The sequence below is a fragment of the Morone saxatilis genome, unplaced genomic scaffold (genome assembly GCF_004916995.1).
Source record: "Morone saxatilis isolate NCDOM2014 unplaced genomic scaffold, NCSU_SB_2.0 Contig14, whole genome shotgun sequence".
NCBI classification, from domain to species: Eukaryota; Metazoa; Chordata; class Actinopteri; family Moronidae; genus Morone; species Morone saxatilis.
In genome coordinates this window covers 18,167,603-18,188,075 of record NW_023339696.1, presented here as the reverse complement: position 1 = coordinate 18,188,075, position 20,473 = coordinate 18,167,603, and the positions used below count along the sequence as shown (strand labels likewise).

Genomic DNA, 20,473 nt, shown 5'->3' with positions numbered 1-20,473 from the left:
ATCTATCTATCTATCTATCATTAGGATTGTCGGGCTCATTAGTAGTTTCACCAATCCGCCTTTAGGTGGCGCTGTGTTATTTTTTCCAGATTTGTGTCTGTATGCGCAGATTCGAACATTATTTTTCAACTGTAAAAAAAAAAAAAGTAACCACAAAAAAAAATGTTAGTAATTAATACAGCCAAAAAAAAAATCCCATTATTATTTCTACTACATTCTGAGTTTTGTACATCGATGTAGTGTTAAGTTTATTTTTTCCCCCCGTAAAACGAAGGAGAGGAAAGTGCCGGTCCGAAACCGAAGCCTGCGTTCGCAAACACTGATGGAGAACAGGCGAGGCTTTCAGGTTGGTTACGCGATGGCGGCTCTCTCAACAATATAGGGATTTTAAAGCGAAAACAATGGCTTTAACCTTCCGGAGAGTCGCGTTACCGTCTCGACTAACCACCGGAATGATGTCTGCATCGTTTTAGCTCGTCAGATTTGCCTAACGACGGCCTTAGAGACGTCCCTTCGTCTGTTAGGGACTCAGTGTTTTTCTTGTTCGCCTCCCGGGCCTGAAGTAGCGGCGGGGTTGCTACTCTCGGATGAGCGGGCTGTGAGGCTTCAAAAGAGGTGGGGGGGATCTTAATTTAGACGATAAACAAGTCGACTGAGGTGCACAAGGCGAATGCGAGGGATAAATCTTTACAAATGAGCGCTGAAGGACGCAAAAAGACGCAGAGTTTGACTCCCTAACTTGGTGTTTTTTTTTTTTTTTTTCCTCCTCGCTGCTTTTTAGCATTAGCGTCAACTTGCCGTAGCCACCGCGAGAAGGCAAAGTAAACCAACATCGGTTATCCAACGCAAGGTAAAGTCCTCCTCTTCTCGTGTGGAGGAGTTTGAGCAGCCGGGATTTAAAACCTCCCTCTTTTGCGTTTAAGAAAAAACCCCGCAGTTTTCTGTGCAGATTGTCGCTGCAGTTAGCGGGTTGCTAGTGACGCAACGCTGCTCATTGTTTTGACAGCACGCAGCATCTTTTTTTTTAAAATCGATGTTTGAATTAAAAGCTTCCCGGTTATTAACCTGCTTTATTCACGTTTCCTCCGCCTTTTTAAATGCACTATTAACCGGGGAAAGTTGAGTGTTTTTTTTATTTATTTTGGTGGTGAACTGATGTGACGCAGCTCATCGTTACTTGTCACTGTAATTATTATTACTGCATTTGTTTCAGATCGTTGTGGCTTTATTTATTTGCACAGTTAATTTAATGACGTTTCGCTTTTTGGTTGGGTTTTTTTTTGTGTGTGTGTGTGTGTGTGTTTCTTTTTTTTTTGTCCCCTCCCCTCAAACTGTGTCTGAAATCAGTGTTTTCCTTGTGATATTCAGTTGTAGGATGGATCCAGACGGTGGGGCAGATTCACAAAAGGCTGTCAGTCTGCAGTGGAAGAGCTACAAACTCGTCCAGGACCCAACTATCCGGAGGGTCACACAGAAAATCTACAGATACGATGGAGTTCATTTCAGTGTGCCGGTGAGTTGTTGTTGTTGTTGTTACCTCTATGATGTGTGTTTGTGTGTTTGAACTGCGACTACAGCTGGAGGAACGGATTAAATCCTCATTTGAACGGTTGTTTTAAAACGCTGCGAAAAAATAAAAGGTTGAATGGTGAAATTGAGAGCTAAACGACGGATGTTATAGCTGCTAAGGACCCAATTCACCCGCCACTAATACGTATAAAGTGTGTGATCATTTTCCCGTAACGTCCCGTATGTGAAGCCCTACATATCGTGTCTTCTGTAGCTGGTTTTTAAGAAAACATTGGATAAAAATTGCTTTTCTGTTTGTATTTTGTGATTATTATTAGTTTTATTACAGATTTTCTTTTAGGCCCTATCGCCCAGCTCTAACTGTGACCTGTACACATTTTTCCAGGACTCTGGTTTTCCTCCTGTGGGCGAACTGCGGGACCCAAGGCCCCGGAGACTGTGGTCCAGGTATACAGAACTGTCCATGCCAGTGCCGAAGTTTAAGGTGAGAATAGCTGCTCGACATCAATTCCACGCAGCCGCTTCGTCTATTTGAATTTAAACTATTATTCCCTGGTTTTTCTTCACAGCTTGATGAGTTCTATGTGGGTCCCATTCCCCTCAAGGAGGTGACCTTTGCTAGACTCAATGACAACATCAAGGAGCCCTTCTTGGCAGAAATGTGTGCCAAGTTTGGCGAGGTGGAGGAGATGGAGATCCTTTTTCACCCCAAGACCAGGAAGCACTTGGGTCTGGCCAGGGTGTTATTCACTAGCACCAGAGGAGCCAAAGACACAGTCAAGCATCTGCACAATACTTCTGTCATGGGTAACATCATTCATGCTCAACTGGATATAAAAGGTGAGCTAAAACACCTAATCTTATCTTTAAAGTGTGAGGTGGTTATAAAACTTGAAGTCGCAGTGACAAATAATAAGCCAGTAACACGTTTGTGTAGTGCGCATTGAACTACAGAGTGCTTATCTCTCGAAACCGTCGCTTTAATAATTGAAAAACCTACATTTTTCCTCTCAGTCTGGATCTTTACACACACAGTAATACACAGTAATACACTTTGTGGAGCAAAATCATGTAACATACGTGCCAGCATTTTATTGTGTTTATTACTATTAGAAAATACTGAAGATGTTTAAAAAAAAACGTATCATGCAAGCCCTCTTTATTTGCACCATTTATTCAAATTTGTACCAATCGTGAGTCGCTTGTTCCTCGCGCAAGCTTCCCACAAACTTAAACTGAAAATCTGTTATGTCCTGCTCACCAGCAAATGGACCAATAAGCAAATGGGACAAAAACAACCCATACATTAGCTGGTGGAGGCAGTTAAACCTAATGGAGTTTGTCTTGAAAACCTCATTATAAGTAGATGCAATTTATGTCTGTGCTGAGCTCAGTTCACAACCTGTATTTATTTTTCTGTGGCTTATGTGTGTTTTTTTTTTTCCCCAGGCCAGCAGAGGCAGAAGTATTATGACCTAATCGTAAATGGGTCCTACACTCCTCAGACAGTGCCCCTCGGAGGCAAGGCTTTGACAGACAGGGTCCAGCCTCAGGCCCCAACACAGCCACAGCCACAGCCACAGCCTGACACGGTATTGTCTCTTCGGTTATCAAAGGATCACCTACAGTTGATTTGTGAATGGAAATATTAAGGAGACTTTGAGTTACCCGCACACATCCTAAATCAAATCAAGCGTAATAATAGAGTGAGCCACGTATACTTGCTTAATTTCTAAACTCTTATTATACCTCTTTTTCACAGTCAACAGAAATGAAGCGGAGGATCTCCAGTGAGTTTGCAGTTTTGGCAGCAGGGGTCCAGGCCCTCACAACAGGAAGCATCACTCCTGGCTCTGCAGATACTGGCTTCAGTGATCAGCGTCTGGACACAACCCCCTCTTCCATGGCAGGCTCCTCTGCATCGTCTCAGGGCGGAGGAACGCCTTACAGCTCCAGATCTGGGACTCCTTTCTCACAAGACGCGGGTTACACCGGCAACAGGTTAGTTGTCGATGTTTCACGTGAATGTTTTTGCCTTGGTGCTGTTGTTATCATAAGGCAAATTCCTGTCCTTCAGTCAAAGCTGAAACACACAACTTCTTTATTAATCAGTGTTATATTAATAACTCCCAATAATAATTATACTAATGTGAAAATGTAGCTATAACTTTCCATAAATTATCTGCGAATTTGTACACAACTCTGATAATCCTTTTGTTGCTCCCAGGTTCGTTGCATAGACTGTATGTTTGGACAGTGCACTAATGTTTGCCACCGTTACATTACAGTGCAAATATTTGGACATTATTATGTTCTGCAAAGAACATTGTGTTCGTACGACTCTGTTAGATAACATAAATTGCTAAAATAACATGCATTTTTTGGGGTTTATGCTTTTGATAATTCAGCTCTACTGTGGAGTGGAGGCATAATGAATGAGTGGTTGTCAATCTTGCTTGGGTCCACAAAATAATAATTTAAAAATCTACCTCATTTGTGTCTTGCAGGCATACTGGCTACAACGCTGGCACTTTAGGCAGCGGCTACCCTCCCCAGGACATGCTACCTTCCTCCTCCTCATCTTCTGCGGTCTCATCTACTGTCGGAGGATACAAAGTGTCTCGCTACTCTGAGGATGCACAGGAACCTTCAGTGTATCATCGAGGTCGCCCTATGTACCCCCCAAACACGTCATACCGTCCCAACGAGCCGCCGTGCTACCCCCCGTACCCCAATGTTGGAGGGCCTGGACCACACATCGGGCACCACTCCTCAATGCCTCCGCCACCTCTTGCCACCCAATATGATCAGCCCCCAATGTCAGACAGGGACCGGGACCGCGATAGAGACTCAGGGGGCCGCTACGGGGCGGGGGGGATTGGCGCCAGGAGGTCATCTTACCACCACCAGCAAGACACAAACTCTTCCTCAAAGTACCATTCCCATCACTCCCATCACCACTCGGAACGCAGGGACGACAGGGGGTACCGGCGAGACAGCCTGGGCTCCCGATCTGGTGACCACAGCCACCAGAGACACCGCAACCACCACCATTCTCACAACCACCATGGCAGCAGCAGCCGCAGAAGGAGCAGCCATGACCGGGACAGGGACCGAGACAGAGACCGAGACAGGGACAGTGACTACTCCAACAGCTCTGACCCCAGATACAATTCCAACTCTTACCGCTCTTCCTCTAACAGCATGTCTCCTCCCCCCTCATCTTACTCCGCATACTCCTCCTCCAAAGAGCCTGCCCCAGCCCCTCCTCAGGGATTAGATGTTTCTACCCGTCTAGGGGGCACAAGCCTCGCAGAGAGGGGCTCTCTGCCTTCGGTAGGCGCTGACAAAGATTACCATGCTGGTCACCACAGCGCTCTGCCTCCACCTCCCCCACCGCCACCTCCTCTCCCGCCAGCCTCAGTCATCGCAGCAGCTGTAGCTGAGACACTGGGAACACTGGACTTCAACCAGGACAGTCCAGCACGCGAAGAGCAATGGACAAAACCCAAACGCCGTCCCAGCACCCCACCCGCACCACCAAAGACGCCCCCGCCTTCCTCTCCACCCCACCCCACCATTGCCTCCTCCTCGACCTCCCCTTCTTCTACCTCCCTCCCCCACCATCTGTCTTCCTCCCCTCCAGTCACCGCCCCTCAACCGTGACTCTTCCTCGCCCAGAGCAGATTCCACCACATGAGACCGTTTACCGTTCGTTCACACACAGCGAAGCCTTGACTCCTCGTATTGAATGCTCCTGAAAGAACAGAAGCCAAGTTTTCTTTCCTGGCCTCTGATGAGGAAGATGAGGACACGATAGGAAAGAAGATAAGCAGAGGGCATACGCTGGGAGATGGGAGGAGAACGAGAGAGGTGGGTCAGGCGGACGTAACGGGGGAGCACACAAGTGGAATCAGGTAGGGACACAGGGGAGACACGGACCAACAGGAGAAAAGGAAAGAGCAGAGATGGCACAGAGAAGGAAACGGGGAAAGGGGGAGAATGGTCGGAAGAGTCCCACTGTACGTACAGCAACAACCATCCTCTTCCAATACTCCCACACCATCCTGCCCCCAGAGGAGCCCCCAGCCCCAGGTTGGCCTCACTGGGGCTGGAGCTTTGGCATGGAGAATCTTTACAGGCCGTGGTCACTAAACAAGGAGCAGAACGAGACACACACACCACCTTAACAATGGAGCAGAGTCATGGAAGAGTCAGGAGCTGGTACCAAAAAGCTCAGGGTTCAGACTATTGGTCCCAACTGCAGTTCTGTTAGTGCAGATTTGAAGTAGCGTATAGGCAGATTTTTGTTGTTTTAAGGGTGGGTAGCTTGGTGTAAAGCATCTAAAATACAACAAACTGTAGATTGTTTCTGTAGTGTTAAATATGCAAAGACATTTCAGCAACAAGGGTTTTTCCAATTAATGCGCCACCAATGCACGCCCAACACAAATAACATTACATCGCAGTACCATATCAGTTCTACAAAGAGTTTTCGAAAAACAAAGGGTTTCGGAAAGAAGAAAGAAAAAAATGACTCATCAATACACAGAAAAAACACGAAAACATCCTTAGATCAACTGATTACTATATGTAAGATTTGTTCTTTATGAATTTGACTGTTATTTGTTGGTTTTTGAAATATCACAATACAATTTAAAAGTTTTTTTAAAATATCTTTGCACCCCTACTTTAGTAGTGATCACCGTAGATGTACTTAAAACAGGCAGTTTCCAGACTTAAAACATAAGCTTTTGTTTTTTCAGCTTCATTTCGGGGGAAGACATGGAGATCTCAGACGAGGAGGAGTGAGGAGACTGCCATAACAACGGTGACCACCCACCAGCCCTCAGTCACCTTCAGGTTCCTCACCCTCTTCATCCCAGGCGCCATGCCTCCCAAACAACAGACCCCTCTTCTTCACCCCCACCCATCTCGACTCTGCACAGCACTCTTGGCACCTCCATGCACCCTCCAATACCTTCCTACCCTCCTCATTTGCCTCCTCCACCTCCCCCTGGTTACTCCTGCAGCCGCCTCCCCCCGGGATCCCTCCCTTGCCCCACATGGAACTGCACCCCGAGTATCCTCCTTCCCATGCCCCACCACATGTAATGACTATGCCACCTCTATGGAGCTGTGAACCAGTAAAGCGGTGGGCTCCCATGTCCTTCCAAATCAGACCCACATCTAATCGTCTACACCAGCTGCGCTTGTCGTCCGCCAACGGCACCCGGCCCGGGTGAGGCAGACAACTGCAGATTACGCCTCTACCATCTCCACTCCATGCGCGCACCCCAGCACAGCTCCTACCATCTCCACTCCATGCCGCCACCCCACACACACCACCCCTACATGGACCAAGAGGGGAACGGGGCGGGCTCTCATTATGACCAGGACCACCGCTACATGCCCCCCCACATGCCCTACCCTTACCCCGACCCGCACGGCACTCAGATCCCACCCCCTCCACACCACGGCATCCCGCCTCCCCATACTGGCTGGCCCCCACACGTCTTACCGCCACACTACCCCTCTTACATGCCCCCGCCTGGCTATGGCACCATGCTGCCCGGGGATGGGGACGAGTACAGGGCTCCAGGGGAGGAGATGCCCATGCTTGCAGAAAATCCGCATGAAGCCACGGTGCAGATGGTCCTGGCCACTCTGATCCAGGAAATGAAAAACATCATGCAGAGGGACCTGAACCGCAAAATGGTGGAGAACGTTGCCTTTGCAACTTTTGACGAGTGGTGGGAGAGGAAAGAGACCAAGGCCAAGGTAAGGACGATTAACCGCAACAATATTGACATTGTCTTAGTTTCTAAGCTTGCTATTTTAGTTTTTCTGTCAGGGGTTCTGCTTTTGTCCTTTGTTCTTGGCACTTTTTGGGGGGTTTATTTTATTTAACGTTTGACTGAGTCTCTTCAAAAATGTCCTTTGCTTCAACCTGATTCTGTGTTCAGTTTAAAAGCTTACCTTACATCATCCCAGGGCCTTGTATCCAAGAAGGGGACGTTTTGCTTTCCAAAGCTGTCACAACTTTTACTTTTTGAATTTGCCTTCCTCATTCTCACTGGCCGGGAGATGCTGCTGGCTATATTGATCAGGGATCGTTGTTATACTGTGAAACGGAAAAGGGAATTAAAAACAAACTGCAATTTGTAAATGTTTTTCTCCTCTAGCCCTTCCAGACAATGGTTAGGGGGGTGTCTGCCTTACGGGATGAGGAGAAAAAAGAAGAAAAGGTCAACCGTCCTCGGGAGCCTCTCATGTCTCTTGTTGATTGGGCAAAGAGTGGTGGCGTGGAAGGATTTTCTCTCCGAGGAGCGCTACGGTTGCCTTCCTTTAAGGTAAAAACACACTGTGGCAGATCTTTAGGGCCTTTATCTCCATATTTGACAGCTCACACTGTGATTTGATAAATTAAAACCTCTGATCACATACACACACTGGGAAGTGTCCGTTTTACAGTTGACAAATAAATGTATCATCATCATCATTGCATGGCCTCAATTTAAACTATTGTTTTTTATTTTTCATTTTAAAAGAAGATGGTCTCTAACAGTACTGGTCCCAGGTTCAAATTATAGATATTTTTAGTCGTAATTACACTTACAGAACTCCGGTATAATTAATCACATATAAACATAGATATGATGATATTTGTCAAGTACAAAAATATGAAAAAATGCTGTAATGTTTCGTATTTTGGCAGATTTTAAGTTCTAAGTTTATAGTAGTTGTCAAAAAAAAAAACATTCTTGTCTTGTGTTTCATTGTTTTCTAAAAAATGTCGTTGATGTCTGATTGTTCAGGTAAAGAGGAAAGGACCTCAGGAATTTGAAGAGGGAGACATGAAAAGGCCGCGACCGTCAACCCCACCAGACGAGGATGATGAAGGTTTGCTGACAAGCTGATGTTGAAAAGTTTAGAAGGAGGGGTTGTATTAATAGGCCTCACTGCATTTAACTCTTAAACTCTTTTTTTTTTTTTCAAGCTGCTGAAGGGAGAAGGCCAGAGGCAGACAGGCATGGAGCAGAAAGGGACAACAAGAGGAGGAAAAAGAAGCCAAGAACTCGTAAACCTTGGGAGCTTGGCAGTGAGGGAGAGGAAACATCGGATGGATCCTCAACTGAAAAGGTGTGTGGGTTTTTAATTGTCTTTTTTTTGTTTGTTTGCTTTCAAAGCAGGACATACAGTACAAGTTTTTTTTTATATATCAAATGTATCCCTCTAATAGCAGTCTGAGTACTATATGCAATAAATATGAATGGTTGATTCATATGTAATGCACGTAGCTGGATTTTTTCATTTGCTTGGTGTTAACAAGTTTGATAAAAAATCATGCTCTTACTCTTACCAAATGCTAGATGGCAGCATTTCACTGTGATCTTTAAGTGTTGTAATTCAATTTTTTTTTTATTTGTAGGAGGATGAGGAGGAAAGTGAAAAGGAGTCTGATGGTAAATCACCTGTAATCTTATCACTATATATCTTTATTTCTGTGTTTACATTCAGATAAGGCAGTAATTACACCATTTTTTTTGTTTTGTTTTTGTAGATGATGCCCTTAGTGTGGACAGTGATGATGAAAGCCTCTCCTCGTCCTCTGAGGGTTCTTCCTCTTCGGCATCTTCATCCTCATCTTCGTCTGAAGATGAGGATGAAGAGGAAGGAGAGAGGGCTGATAGTGACGGGCCAGACAGCATGGACGAGTCAACAATGGACAGCACAACTGAGAAGGAGGATGAGAGGTATGTTTTGAATTCTGTGTTTAGTCCATGTTATCTTTGAACATTGCTAAAGTAGATCTGTTTTCCGAACGCATTTAGTCAGTTTTACATAATTAAATGTGCTTTTCATCGTGTCTTTCTTCTGTTTGTCTCAGGCAAAATAACGCAGCTGCTGTTCCAAAGACAGAAGTCAAAACAGGTTAGTCAGAAGTCCACATTATTAACACATCATGTCAACAAATGCAAAAAGACATATAAAGCCTTTAAAGGAAGACCTTGATGTAATTTTGAAGTTCGCATGGAATTTATTTTCACTCTCTGGGCTGTTGCTACAGCTGCTTGGAACAGCTGTGTGCATTGTGTTCAGTTTGGATCAGTCTTTCATTCAAATTCTTTTCTCAGGTGAATTCAAGGACAGCAAGGCAGATACAACGCCAGCAACTACCAAGCGTCCTCCATCCCCCCCATACCCACGTCCTTCGTCCCCTATTGTTCTTGTGCCACCTCTCAAGAAACGCAGGAAGACTGTCTCGTTCTCCACAGGCGAGAACGATAGCAAAACGCAGCTGCCACCTGCCCCGCTATCTCCATCTCCCTCACAAGTGGCGGGTGAATCACTCCTCCTCTCCCCCGGCAGGCCTACAGACTCCCCTGTCACTGCTGCCCCATCTCCCTCAGCTCGTCCCACTCAGGGCATCCAACTGCTTCCCTTTGCCTCCAAACCAGGTGAAGGCAATGCCCTCATCGTGCCCCCATCTGGACGAACCCAAGATTCTGATGAGCCCAAAAAGGGACCACCTGTTTCTCCTCAGACCACCCCTGTCAAATCCCCTGGAAAACGGGGTACAGGAAAAGACTCCCCCAAATCTCCTGCCCCTCCTGTTATGGTGTGCCGCACTGTGCAGAACCTGCCATTGGACCACGCCTCTATGTGCAGGATGGCCTTTGAGGAGGCCCCTCCTCCACCTCCCGTCAACAAACGGTCCCGAGGCAGGCCTCGGACAACCAGCCTGTCAGCTTCTTCCTGTCACTCACTCAGAGAGGAAGATGATGAGGAAGAAACTGGTCAGAGGTTGAGACTCAGAGAGCAGCTGGGGGCATCGAGCCTCCTCCAGCTGGCTTCCGCCTCGACCACTGACCTATCTGTGTTGGCTGATGTAGCCCTGAAAATGGACCCTGATGCTGGGGACTCAGAGGAGACAGAGACATCTGATGAGGCTGAGGAGCAGAAGATGGAAGAGGATCTCTTCTCCCCAGAGTCACTGGCCCTGGTTATTAGTGCAGAGGGTGTAATTGTCCTTTTGGAGCACAACTACTGCAAACCCCCTGTTGTCCCAGTAGCACCCAGTACCAAAAGGACTTCCAAACAAGACTCCTCTGTCTTGCTCCCAGCAGACCTCAACACTATTTCTGGGGTGCTCGAAGCACCAGAGGAGGTCATTGGAGAGGCGCTACCATCCAGGGGAGATCCAGGCGAATACTTAAATGCTATGGGAGTGCTTTGTGACTCTGAGGATGTGGGCCAGGCGGCAGCTCTACCTCCATCATCAAAGAAGATCCTGGTTGGCAAGGGTCTCGAACTTGAAATGGACAAGAGCAAAAAGCGGAGAAGAAAAGACAAAGAAAACCTTGAGGTTCATCACACAAAAAAACAGAAGGAGCAGCCAGGCAAAAAACAGGGGAAACGGAAACTAGAGGTGCGTAGGACTTTTGGTCTATTCTGGGAAATGTTTGTGGAAGTCTTAATCATAGACTGTCAGGTAACAATCTTTCACAACCGACGCAAAAACACAATAGAAAGGTGACTCATCTGTTGATCCAGTTTCAGGTTTCTGTAATGTAATTTTCGGTAATGCCATCAGGTTTTTCCCAGGTAAAAAATGAAATGAAAATGATTGGGCTCAACCAATGGGAATATGAATATACTACAGAACTACAATATATTTAAATGAAATAAAAGAGTAAAAAACTGTTGTCAGTTCCTGCCAGCATTGTATTTTGTCTGTATGATAAATGGGGGGAATCTGGCCACAGGATGTTTTTGGCGGAGCAGGCAGAGATGTAGCTCTGTGCACTTCCCTGATGCAATCAACACAAATCTACTGGCATTGTACAGTGTTCTATGTAAATGTGTACAGCTTTAGATGGTGTTTATCAAACGTCAAGCTGATGTCAGCCAGCCACCAGCACAAGCTACCTGTTTATGCTCCTGTGCCTGTGCAATGAGTATTTCCTCACGTATGCCAGCCTGATTGTGACTTACTGAGCCATTTGTCTCACACTGGAAAAGCAGGTTTTCTTTTCGTTTTGCAGCATGCTTTTTCACTAAATTACTTGCTGCAAAACAGATGTACAGTACAGTATGTGATCAGTTAGTGTCATTTGAATAAATGTCCCCTGTTGTGACATAATGTGTACTTTAAAGAAGCACTTCACCCGTGGAAACATTAATCTTTATTGAAAGTGGGTTATATATGTAGTCGAAATGTAACATAAATTTTGAATTTGGTGCTCCTCTACAAAGAATATGAGACTTCCTGCTTCCAGTGATGCCCAAAATGACGATTTTTACATCATTGGAAGCATGGGAAGGTGCAACACTGAAATCCGGTATTTCTCCCGTGCTCAGAGGTAGGAGAAGAAATGATGGGTGAAGTGTCCCTTTAAAGTACATTACCTCTACCTTAAACTAAACTAAACTAGCAACTATAAGGCAACACAACACGGTTTTAGGGCTTGTGCATAGTTGTGTTCATTCATAGTTCCTTGATAGTAATATTCATCTTCCTCCGTACAGGACTCAGACTTTGAGGAAGATGTGGACGTGGAGGAGCTCGAGTCTGGAGAGCTGTCCAGCTCAGACACAGAGGACGATATGGTTGAGGAGGTGAGGAAGAGCGAGCGCCTCTTTCTGCAGGAGGCAGGGGTAACGTCGTGCCAGCGCTGGCCAAAACCTGTCCCAGCACCCGAGCCAGCATCCATGAAGTTTGACAACCGCAGCGAGTTCGAGCAGATGACCATCCTGTATGACATCTGGAACTCCGGTCTGGACGGCGAAGACTTGATGTTACTGAAGAAGACCTATGAGAAGCTACTACAGGACGACCACAGCTCTGACTGGCTTAATGATACTCACTGGGTCAGCCACACTAATATCCTTTTCAATGAGCTGATGCGTTAAATACAGTAGGTCTGTGTGATTGTTATGGAAATTAACCCCGGTTACCAATGGCCAAACCATCTATGGCTGTTCTCAATCAATAAGTAGCCTACGTAATACATTTTTTTAATGGATACAATTGTGGATTATGGATAAAAGTGTTATCAATCAGACTTTATTGGTATAGCAGTTTTCATACAAGCAAAGTGTCTTCATATGAGTCTGTGGTTTCCTGCTATTGTCCTTGACCTTTGAGCTGCACTAACCAATTTGCCGAACCCCCGGCGTAAGAAGAAGAACGCAGGTGGGCAGCTTCGTGAGCATGTGACCGGTAGTGCCAGGAGTGAGGGCTACTACGCCATTAGCCGCAAGGAGAAGGACGTCTATCTGGACCTGGACCTGCCCGAGCAAGTCATACGAGAGGTGGAGAATGTCGACAGCTCGGTAAGCATCCTGATTTCATTCAGACTCCTTTTGTCTCTGTGTTATAAGAATTACTTATTATATATTTTTCTTTTGCTTTACCACCATTATTATTCATCTGTTTATTTTTCTAATAATTTTTCTTTAAAATATAAGGCTGTTTACATCTGTTCTACATTATTAATCTACCAAACTAAATTAAAGTAATGAAGATACAGTAGATGGCTTTTGAAACAATGAGAGAATAGTCTTAACTATAAAAAAGAAGAGCTTAACAAATACTCCTCTTGTTTGCTCTGCCCATTTCTTACTAGGGACTCTAAAACTAGCATCAGGCTGAGGTACCTGGACTCAGCGTGTTATTAATGTTCACCATTAATGTTAATAATAAAATATTGAGAGGACAGGATAAAATGCAGCCAAGGGGTTGAACCTGTAAAAGTAGTGAGACAAGCTTACCGGTATGTTTACCTAATTAAAACCCACCAGTGAGATTTAAAATGTTAAATAGTTGCTGTGTTAATAATGTGGGTTTTGTTGTTTTTGAAAGTTGAGGCAAAAAGTTCACAAAAATCCAAATATGGTCCCAAATGACCATTCTGTGGAAAGAATGATATTGTCCAACTCTGTGCTGGCGCTGTAAACAAACCTTAAGGGGGTCTAGTGGTTGCTGAATATGGTTATTGTAGTTGGTTAAATCTGACACTTGATAGTACAGTTGGCCTACAGTCAATTGGCTCAGACTCACAGACTGATAATAGATCCAAAGGGTGGAGGCTTTTTCAAATAGCTGATGAGCACAAAATTATTTTTTACCATTTGTGTCACCATTAGGCAATACAGTAACTGGTTTAACAAAGCACATTTCATCAGATACAAAAAGGGTCTTATATATTGTATTATATTCTGTATATTGCCTCCAATCTGTAACACTATACAGATTAGATTAAGTTTTCCTAAAAACACATATTAGCAACTTTCTGAAATGGACTCGACCACTGTGCAACCCTTAAATGGAGATTTTGAGATGGTTAAACAGTATGAGTACAAGTATCTAGAAAAGCTGGTATGCTATCTTTAATTAACTTTAATCTAAAATGTCAAGTATAGACTCAGATTAAAACCTGTTTTGTGAAGAGCTGTGTGCTGCATCTCTGCCAGAAATGATGTTATTTAAATAGTTTAACAACTTTAACCATTGCTTTAAAACCTCAAACCCATTGCGACATGTGCATGCCACGTGCTTTGTGTATGTGGAATTTGTCATTCTCTCCTTCTCTAACTCACGTGGCTTTCTTTTTTTATCCTTCCAACCTTCCTAAAGCCATTTTTGGTCTGCTGTCACTCATAATGTTTTGGTTTCTCAGCATTTTTTAAGTCAAAAATGTTCCTCTTGTGTCATTTTTGGAGTTGAGGTTTGTTGGGTCACATAAGGAGTGACAGCCTCCGTATGACAAACACATCATGAACATCCCGTGTTGTGTCAGTTATTATTTACACGCTGCCAGATTATTGTTCAGAAAGGTAGGCACTAGAGGATATCCCCTTTTTTACCACCAATACGAGTTGTTTAATATTGAATATCTAACCTCTAAATGTTGTTTAGAAGAGCCGATCAGCTGACGCATTAATTATTTTCCATACAAATATTATTCAGTCATTGACTCGGTATATTAACAGTCAAGGACTTGTTTTAGTATTTTACATAGAAGCTTATCAGATGGATGACAAGCACAGAGTAGGTAAACTGTTTAGTTTCCGATAATAAACATCATTAACGAGCCTCATCTACTCGTTGCTGTTTTAAACCACTGCTGACCCACAAAGAAACAGATGAGACACATGCAGCCTGTATATGGAGAGAGTAGTATGGAGCCAATATTGGAGCAAATACTTTCCAGCCATTAATATGTAGGTCCACACATTTCCAGATCCTTTTACGGATATGTCTACATATTTATAAATCTCAAAGCATTTTTACACATTTATAAATCTGATTACACACACAAATGGATTTAGATACAGTTACACAACCAGAATCAGCAGTATCCAGTTGATACTGTTGATTCTGGTTCAGGCAAAGGCTGCACCAAGATAGTGACAAGGCCGGTAAGGTTACAGAGAGGGTTCGTTATTTTATAGCTTTGTTATTGTAAAACGATTAGAGATTACGTTGTTAAATGATCCTTATTAGTGTTGTGCCGCAGGGGGAGCTTCAGCCCAGCAAAGTGGAGAGGCAGACAGTGGCGAGTTGAAACCGAATGCGCTGCTTGTGCTGCTGTGCATGAAAGCATTGCAAGTAAAACATCTGTGTGACAGCTGAGGTAAAGCAAAGGACTGGATGGCCTCTATATAGCTTTATATAGCCGGTACCGATGAGTTTATGATGACGATCGGGACATCCCAAGTAAGCACACGTAGGCATAGAGGTAATGAACAAAGAGCTGCTGACATTAAGCGTTTGTGTGGATTTTAAAGGGGAAATCAACACAATTGTCTTGCATTCCTTCCTTTCTACTCATAGCTTAGATTTTCCTAGAAGTGATGTTTCCATTCTGGTTCTGTGCTGTATCTACTGTCACCATGGAGAAAAGCAGAAGAAAAGGAAAACCTTTTTTTTTTTTTTATATTGAGGGAACACACATTTTAGTTTCGGCTCTTTGTTTGTATGTAACCTCAGTGTTTTTGGAGATACAGTATCCCTGACTCGGTGCAAAATAAGTTGTAACTGGATACCACATCAGCCAGCGTCTTTGTTGTCCTGATCTAAGTAGCCCAGCAATTTTGAGCCACTTTTCTGAGAACAGTCTGAAACCTGTCCCAGGTGCACAGTGCGATGTGGTTTGATCTGCCTGGTGGTCTGTCTGTGGAGGTGTAAACAGCGGACATATTTTCAAAGCACAGACTGATCTTTTCTTCACAAAGAGTACAAATTATATGTTATCATAGCGCTTAATTTTTTTAATTATACAGCTGCTCAGTTTTGCAATTACGAACCCTTCATCCTGTCAGAGCTTAAACAATCATTGACTACACATCACACATTTGTAAGGAAAAATAGATATGTAAAATAACAGAAAGAGCCTGCGTTATCTTGAAAATGTGACATGAAATAAAGCAAAAATAGCAGGTTTAGGAGGACCAAAACGTAGTTTTTGAAATAATGTGCTTGAAAAGTTTACAGCCTTGACACAAATCCCACATGAGCCACGTGTGTGTGATGGCTACCTCACTGAACTGCTGCCTATCCCGCTGCGATGCTGCTGCCAGCTCTGTCTTTCTGCATTGAGTTTACCTTTGATGAATACAAGACAATAAAAGCCTTGTCAACAAATGAATGGATTCTGTCCACAGAAACGCTGGAGAGCTTTTAATCTGAAACAGATGGTTAAAAAAAATTATATTAGTTATTTAATGTCTGAGATATTCTACAGATTCAAACATTGCGAATGTAGTGAAAGGTGTATATGTTGCTATGTTAATATGACTTTGAACAGACCCATTTCATACATTCAGGCTTTCTTCATGACCCATACAGTTTGGCTGTTAAACAGTGTTCGCTACAACTTATGTTCCCTTTTATCTTTTACATCTGGATTTGATTGTTTTCAGTGCTCTGTTTACTTTATATCAAGTACAAGAAACACAATCAGAGCCTTCAGAATTCATGTCCTGCATTAGTTGGTTACGTAATGTTTCATAATGGTCTGTGTGCATTGACGACATGGTTGTGTCTATATTTATATTAGCATACATTGTAGACAGGGAAGAGAAACTTGCCTGCGTCCTTCCTCTTACTACGTTTTCACAGTTTGACCTTCCTTTTCAAATGCACCTCACCCACATTATCTTGGCTGTTAAACATTAAAAACACTAAGTGTTTCTTCGGTTCAGTCTCCTCCAGCTCAAGGCCATATGATAACGTGCGATAGTGGCCCTTTGTGAAGCTCTTGGCTGTCTGTTTCTTTCCAGGGAGCAAACAGGGTCCTATCAGAGAGACGATCAGAACAGCGCCGCCTCCTCACCGTCATTGGCACCACTGCTGTCATGGACTCTGACCTGCTCAAACTCAACCAGCTGAAGGTACATCCAGTTACAGCCATGGTATCTCATGTACCAAATCAAGTACATGCACATTGTACAGCTAAAGTTTTGTTTTTGTTTTTCTGAAAAAAAGATGAAATCATATTTCAGCATTTAAACCTACATCACACCATATCACTGAACTGTAGATTACAGAGATGTAGTTCAGGCTGTTATGTCACTGCCTTTGGCTAGCACTTTATCTCATTTTATTCAGTTCTTTTTCTCTTTGTTGAGCAAACATTACTATCTCCTCTAGCTGCCATTATAAAATGTGTTTATCCAGCTAATTTGATTAGCTTAATTCTCCTGCTTTCAGTCCAAAGCCAACTCTGTGTTTAACACACTGACATGAAATGAGTCGCCTAAATATGCAAAGAATTAAATTAGCATTTCCTGCTTACGTGTACATCTACATGTTCCTTGTACGAGGCTGGATTTGAATAAAAACTCAAAGTATATATTTGTCCTGGTCTATATGCGTTGTACTTTCTTTTTTTTTTACCAAGACCATTGTTACAAAAAGTGTTTTCTGTCCTTGTGCAGTACCGCAAGAAGAAGCTTCGTTTTGGACGCAGCCGGATCCACGAGTGGGGCCTGTTCGCCATGGAGCCCATTGCTGCTGATGAGATGGTCATCGAGTATGTGGGTCAAAACATCAGACAGGTACTGTCTCCAGTTTGTGTTAATCTGTGTTGAATCAGTGATGATTTTAAAGCAATATCTTCAAAACATCCCATCCAGTCACTATATTGTCCTAATATTATCTGTTTTAGTGGAATGATTATAGAAGTTTCCATTATTCCATTATTGGTGTTTTATAATATAAAGCACAGTAAATACGACAGTGAGTGAAATGTTACTCATGCACTTTTGTAGATACCTGTTTGTTGTGGTGTTGACATAGGGTCACTGAGCAAATGTTTGTGCGTGCAGATGGTGGCTGACAATCGAGAGAAGCGGTACGCACAGCAGGGCATCGGGAGCAGCTACTTGTTCAGAGTGGACCACGACACAATTATAGACGCCACCAAGTGTGGCAACCTGGCACGATTCATCAACCACTGCTGCACTGTGAGTCTGAAAAGCATTAGTCAACACATATGAGTGATAGATAACAGGCTTTTATTGTAATTTAGTTCTGGGGCTGTTGCTCATCACTCTCTCTCTCTCTCTTTCTCATTGCTTTGTTCTTCTAGCCAAACTGTTACGCCAAGGTTATCACCATAGAGTCCCAGAAAAAGATCGTGATCTACTCAAAGCAGGCCATCGCTGTCAACGAAGAAATCACCTACGACTACAAATTCCCCCTCGAGGAGAACAAGATTCCTTGCCTGTGTGGAACGGAGAACTGCCGCGGGACACTGAATTAGTTTCTCTTCCCTACTTTGCAACGGCCAGCCAAATACGGTCTCCCCCGGTTCACCCTCCTCAGAGTGTACCCAGAAAACAAAGCGGCTTTCCAATACCCCCTGCCACTCCAAAAGACCACACAGCTGTCCTCACAATACCCAGGAAACAGACACACACACTTGCACTTTTCATGCACATTTTCAGTCACTTAGCAGTTTTACGAGCCAGTGTGTGTGAGGGGTTTGTGTTACAAGGCATGTGAAAACTATGAGGGCGTGGGGGGGTGCTTTGTTTCACCATTAGCTCTCCTGTGGCAGTATTGTCGGACTATTGTTGGCATGAAAGGTCTCTCAATTTCCACCCTAGTATCCGTTTGAAGGAAGTCAATGAAAACTGAAAAACACTGGTATTTTATGTCTACGTCAGCTCACATAATCTACAGCCTGGATCACTTTTCCAGTGTCCAGTCCCTCGCTGCACCCACCAACCCATCCACACAGGTCCGCACATAGACGCACAGGAATATCAGACAAATTCAGGGTTTTTAAAAAGCGCTTGTTAAGGGCGCACTTTTAAAGATGACAAACTTCAATCAATTTGGTCTTCAGTTATGCAAGATTTCAAGTGTGAAGATTCTTTTTTTTTTTTTTTTATTTCATTTCATAGTATTATATATTAATATTACTATTGCTGTTATTAATGGTATTTAGTTGCATTAGCTGTAAGCATCTTACAGTGAAATGAGTTTCTGTATACCCACCCACTGTCCTTAGTGGCTTGTGTTCACTAGCCCTGTTATTCCCCTTCTCCACCGTGCAATTTGCCACAACCCTCTGTTGGGATGAGAGTCCTTTGAGCTATTGTTTTTAACCCACCATGAAAATATTTGTCAGTTTGGTTAGCTAAAAGTGTTAATTTTACATGGCTGCTGAATTTTTGTCTGCAGGATCAGCACAACAGAGAATTGGCTTGTTTTTTTTTTCCCCCACTTCAAAGCTGTCAACAAGATGTCTTCTTAGGATAACTCTGCAAGTGTTTGTTCAATAGGATCTCTCAGCCTGTTTGTCTGTTTAGTTTGTCTGTAAACTTCCATAGTGTTCCTGTATTTTGTTACAACCAGCAAATGGCAGATTCCTATTTCAACACTTGGCGAACTGCAAGTCCTTCTTTCTTCAGCCGTTAAAACAGATTATCAGAAATCTCCTGCAGGTCCACGTAAAAATGATGCGGTCAGTGTTCAACTTAGTCTGTGTGCTGCAAATGTTTTTAAAAGCCGCATTTATTTGATTAGATCAGGTCTCTTCAGAGGTTTAGTTTAGTAAAGTTTCTTCTTTTTGTTTTTTTCCTGTTTTGTGGGCCTTTTCCAGAATGCATTAGTATCTATTTTATTTGAGTGTGGAGTCACTCACACTCAACAATCCCTCCCTGAAACATTTTTCATTTTAAGGCAAACAAATGTCCTGCGTACAATTTGTTGGCAGTGTAGATGGGTGGAAGGGGAGGTATAATATATATATAAGCCTCAGCAGGTTTGTGATATGCTGCAGACAGCAGGATGTATATGGCCCTTGTGTTGTGTTTCTGTTTTTCATATGGCTATGGCCGTCCAAAGTTGAACTTTAATTCTAAACTTTTAATTAGCAGAAGACTCTTTATTTTGTTCCCTCCTAAACAGGAAAATGTGTAAGATATTTTTTGTTGCAATGAAAGCCTTTCAGTACAAACCAACCCTCTTTACTACAGGATAAAAAGATGAAAGGAAAAAAAAATCAAAGAAGTACATGTAAATATTGTAGAGGTGTTTGTTTCTCGTAGAAACACACTGATTTCAAGCTGTAAATATGTTGTTCCTTTTCCTCTCTCCATGAGGAGGAAACATGTACATACCTTCCATTCATTTATTTTTTATTGTTTTTCCTTTTAATTTGATGATTATTTTAATATTATTTGCAATATTTCTCTTGTATTAATGCGTTGGACCCTTTATTAATGGTGCATTAAAATATTTTTTAAATAAACAAAATGTTGTTTTTCAATAAATTTGTATCCTACTGCTATTAGAAACACTGAGGTTCAGCCAGTGTCAATTAGGTTCTCAAACTGGGCTCCAGGGACCAGCGAGGATCCATGAGTGAGTTGTAGGGGGTCTCTACGAAAAGATGGAATAGAATATTTTAACTTTTATCAC

At 43.3% G+C, this 20,473-nt stretch overlaps 1 protein-coding gene across 1 annotated transcript; it reads left to right on the top strand.

The window, feature by feature from the left end:
* The first annotated feature begins 359 nt into the window (after nucleotides 1-359).
* On the top strand, nucleotides 360-20,312 carry setd1a (SET domain containing 1A, histone lysine methyltransferase). Its single transcript, XM_035654790.1, is given in 32 exon segments — nucleotides 360-850; nucleotides 1,369-1,513; nucleotides 1,916-2,014; nucleotides 2,100-2,370; nucleotides 2,980-3,122; nucleotides 3,293-3,531; nucleotides 4,038-5,178; nucleotides 5,180-5,300; nucleotides 5,303-5,343; nucleotides 5,346-5,612; nucleotides 5,614-5,771; nucleotides 6,297-6,339; nucleotides 6,341-6,388; nucleotides 6,390-6,421; nucleotides 6,423-6,556; nucleotides 6,559-6,623; nucleotides 6,625-6,688; nucleotides 6,691-6,760; nucleotides 6,762-7,311; nucleotides 7,716-7,883; nucleotides 8,349-8,433; nucleotides 8,531-8,673; nucleotides 8,963-8,996; nucleotides 9,095-9,287; nucleotides 9,422-9,465; nucleotides 9,669-10,963; nucleotides 12,064-12,418; nucleotides 12,689-12,870; nucleotides 16,822-16,932; nucleotides 17,479-17,598; nucleotides 17,869-18,006; nucleotides 18,132-20,312. Coding segments are annotated over 31 exon segments (6,666 nt in total). The 5' UTR covers nucleotides 360-850; nucleotides 1,369-1,375; the 3' UTR covers nucleotides 18,306-20,312.
* The last annotated feature ends 161 nt before the right edge of the window (nucleotides 20,313-20,473 follow it).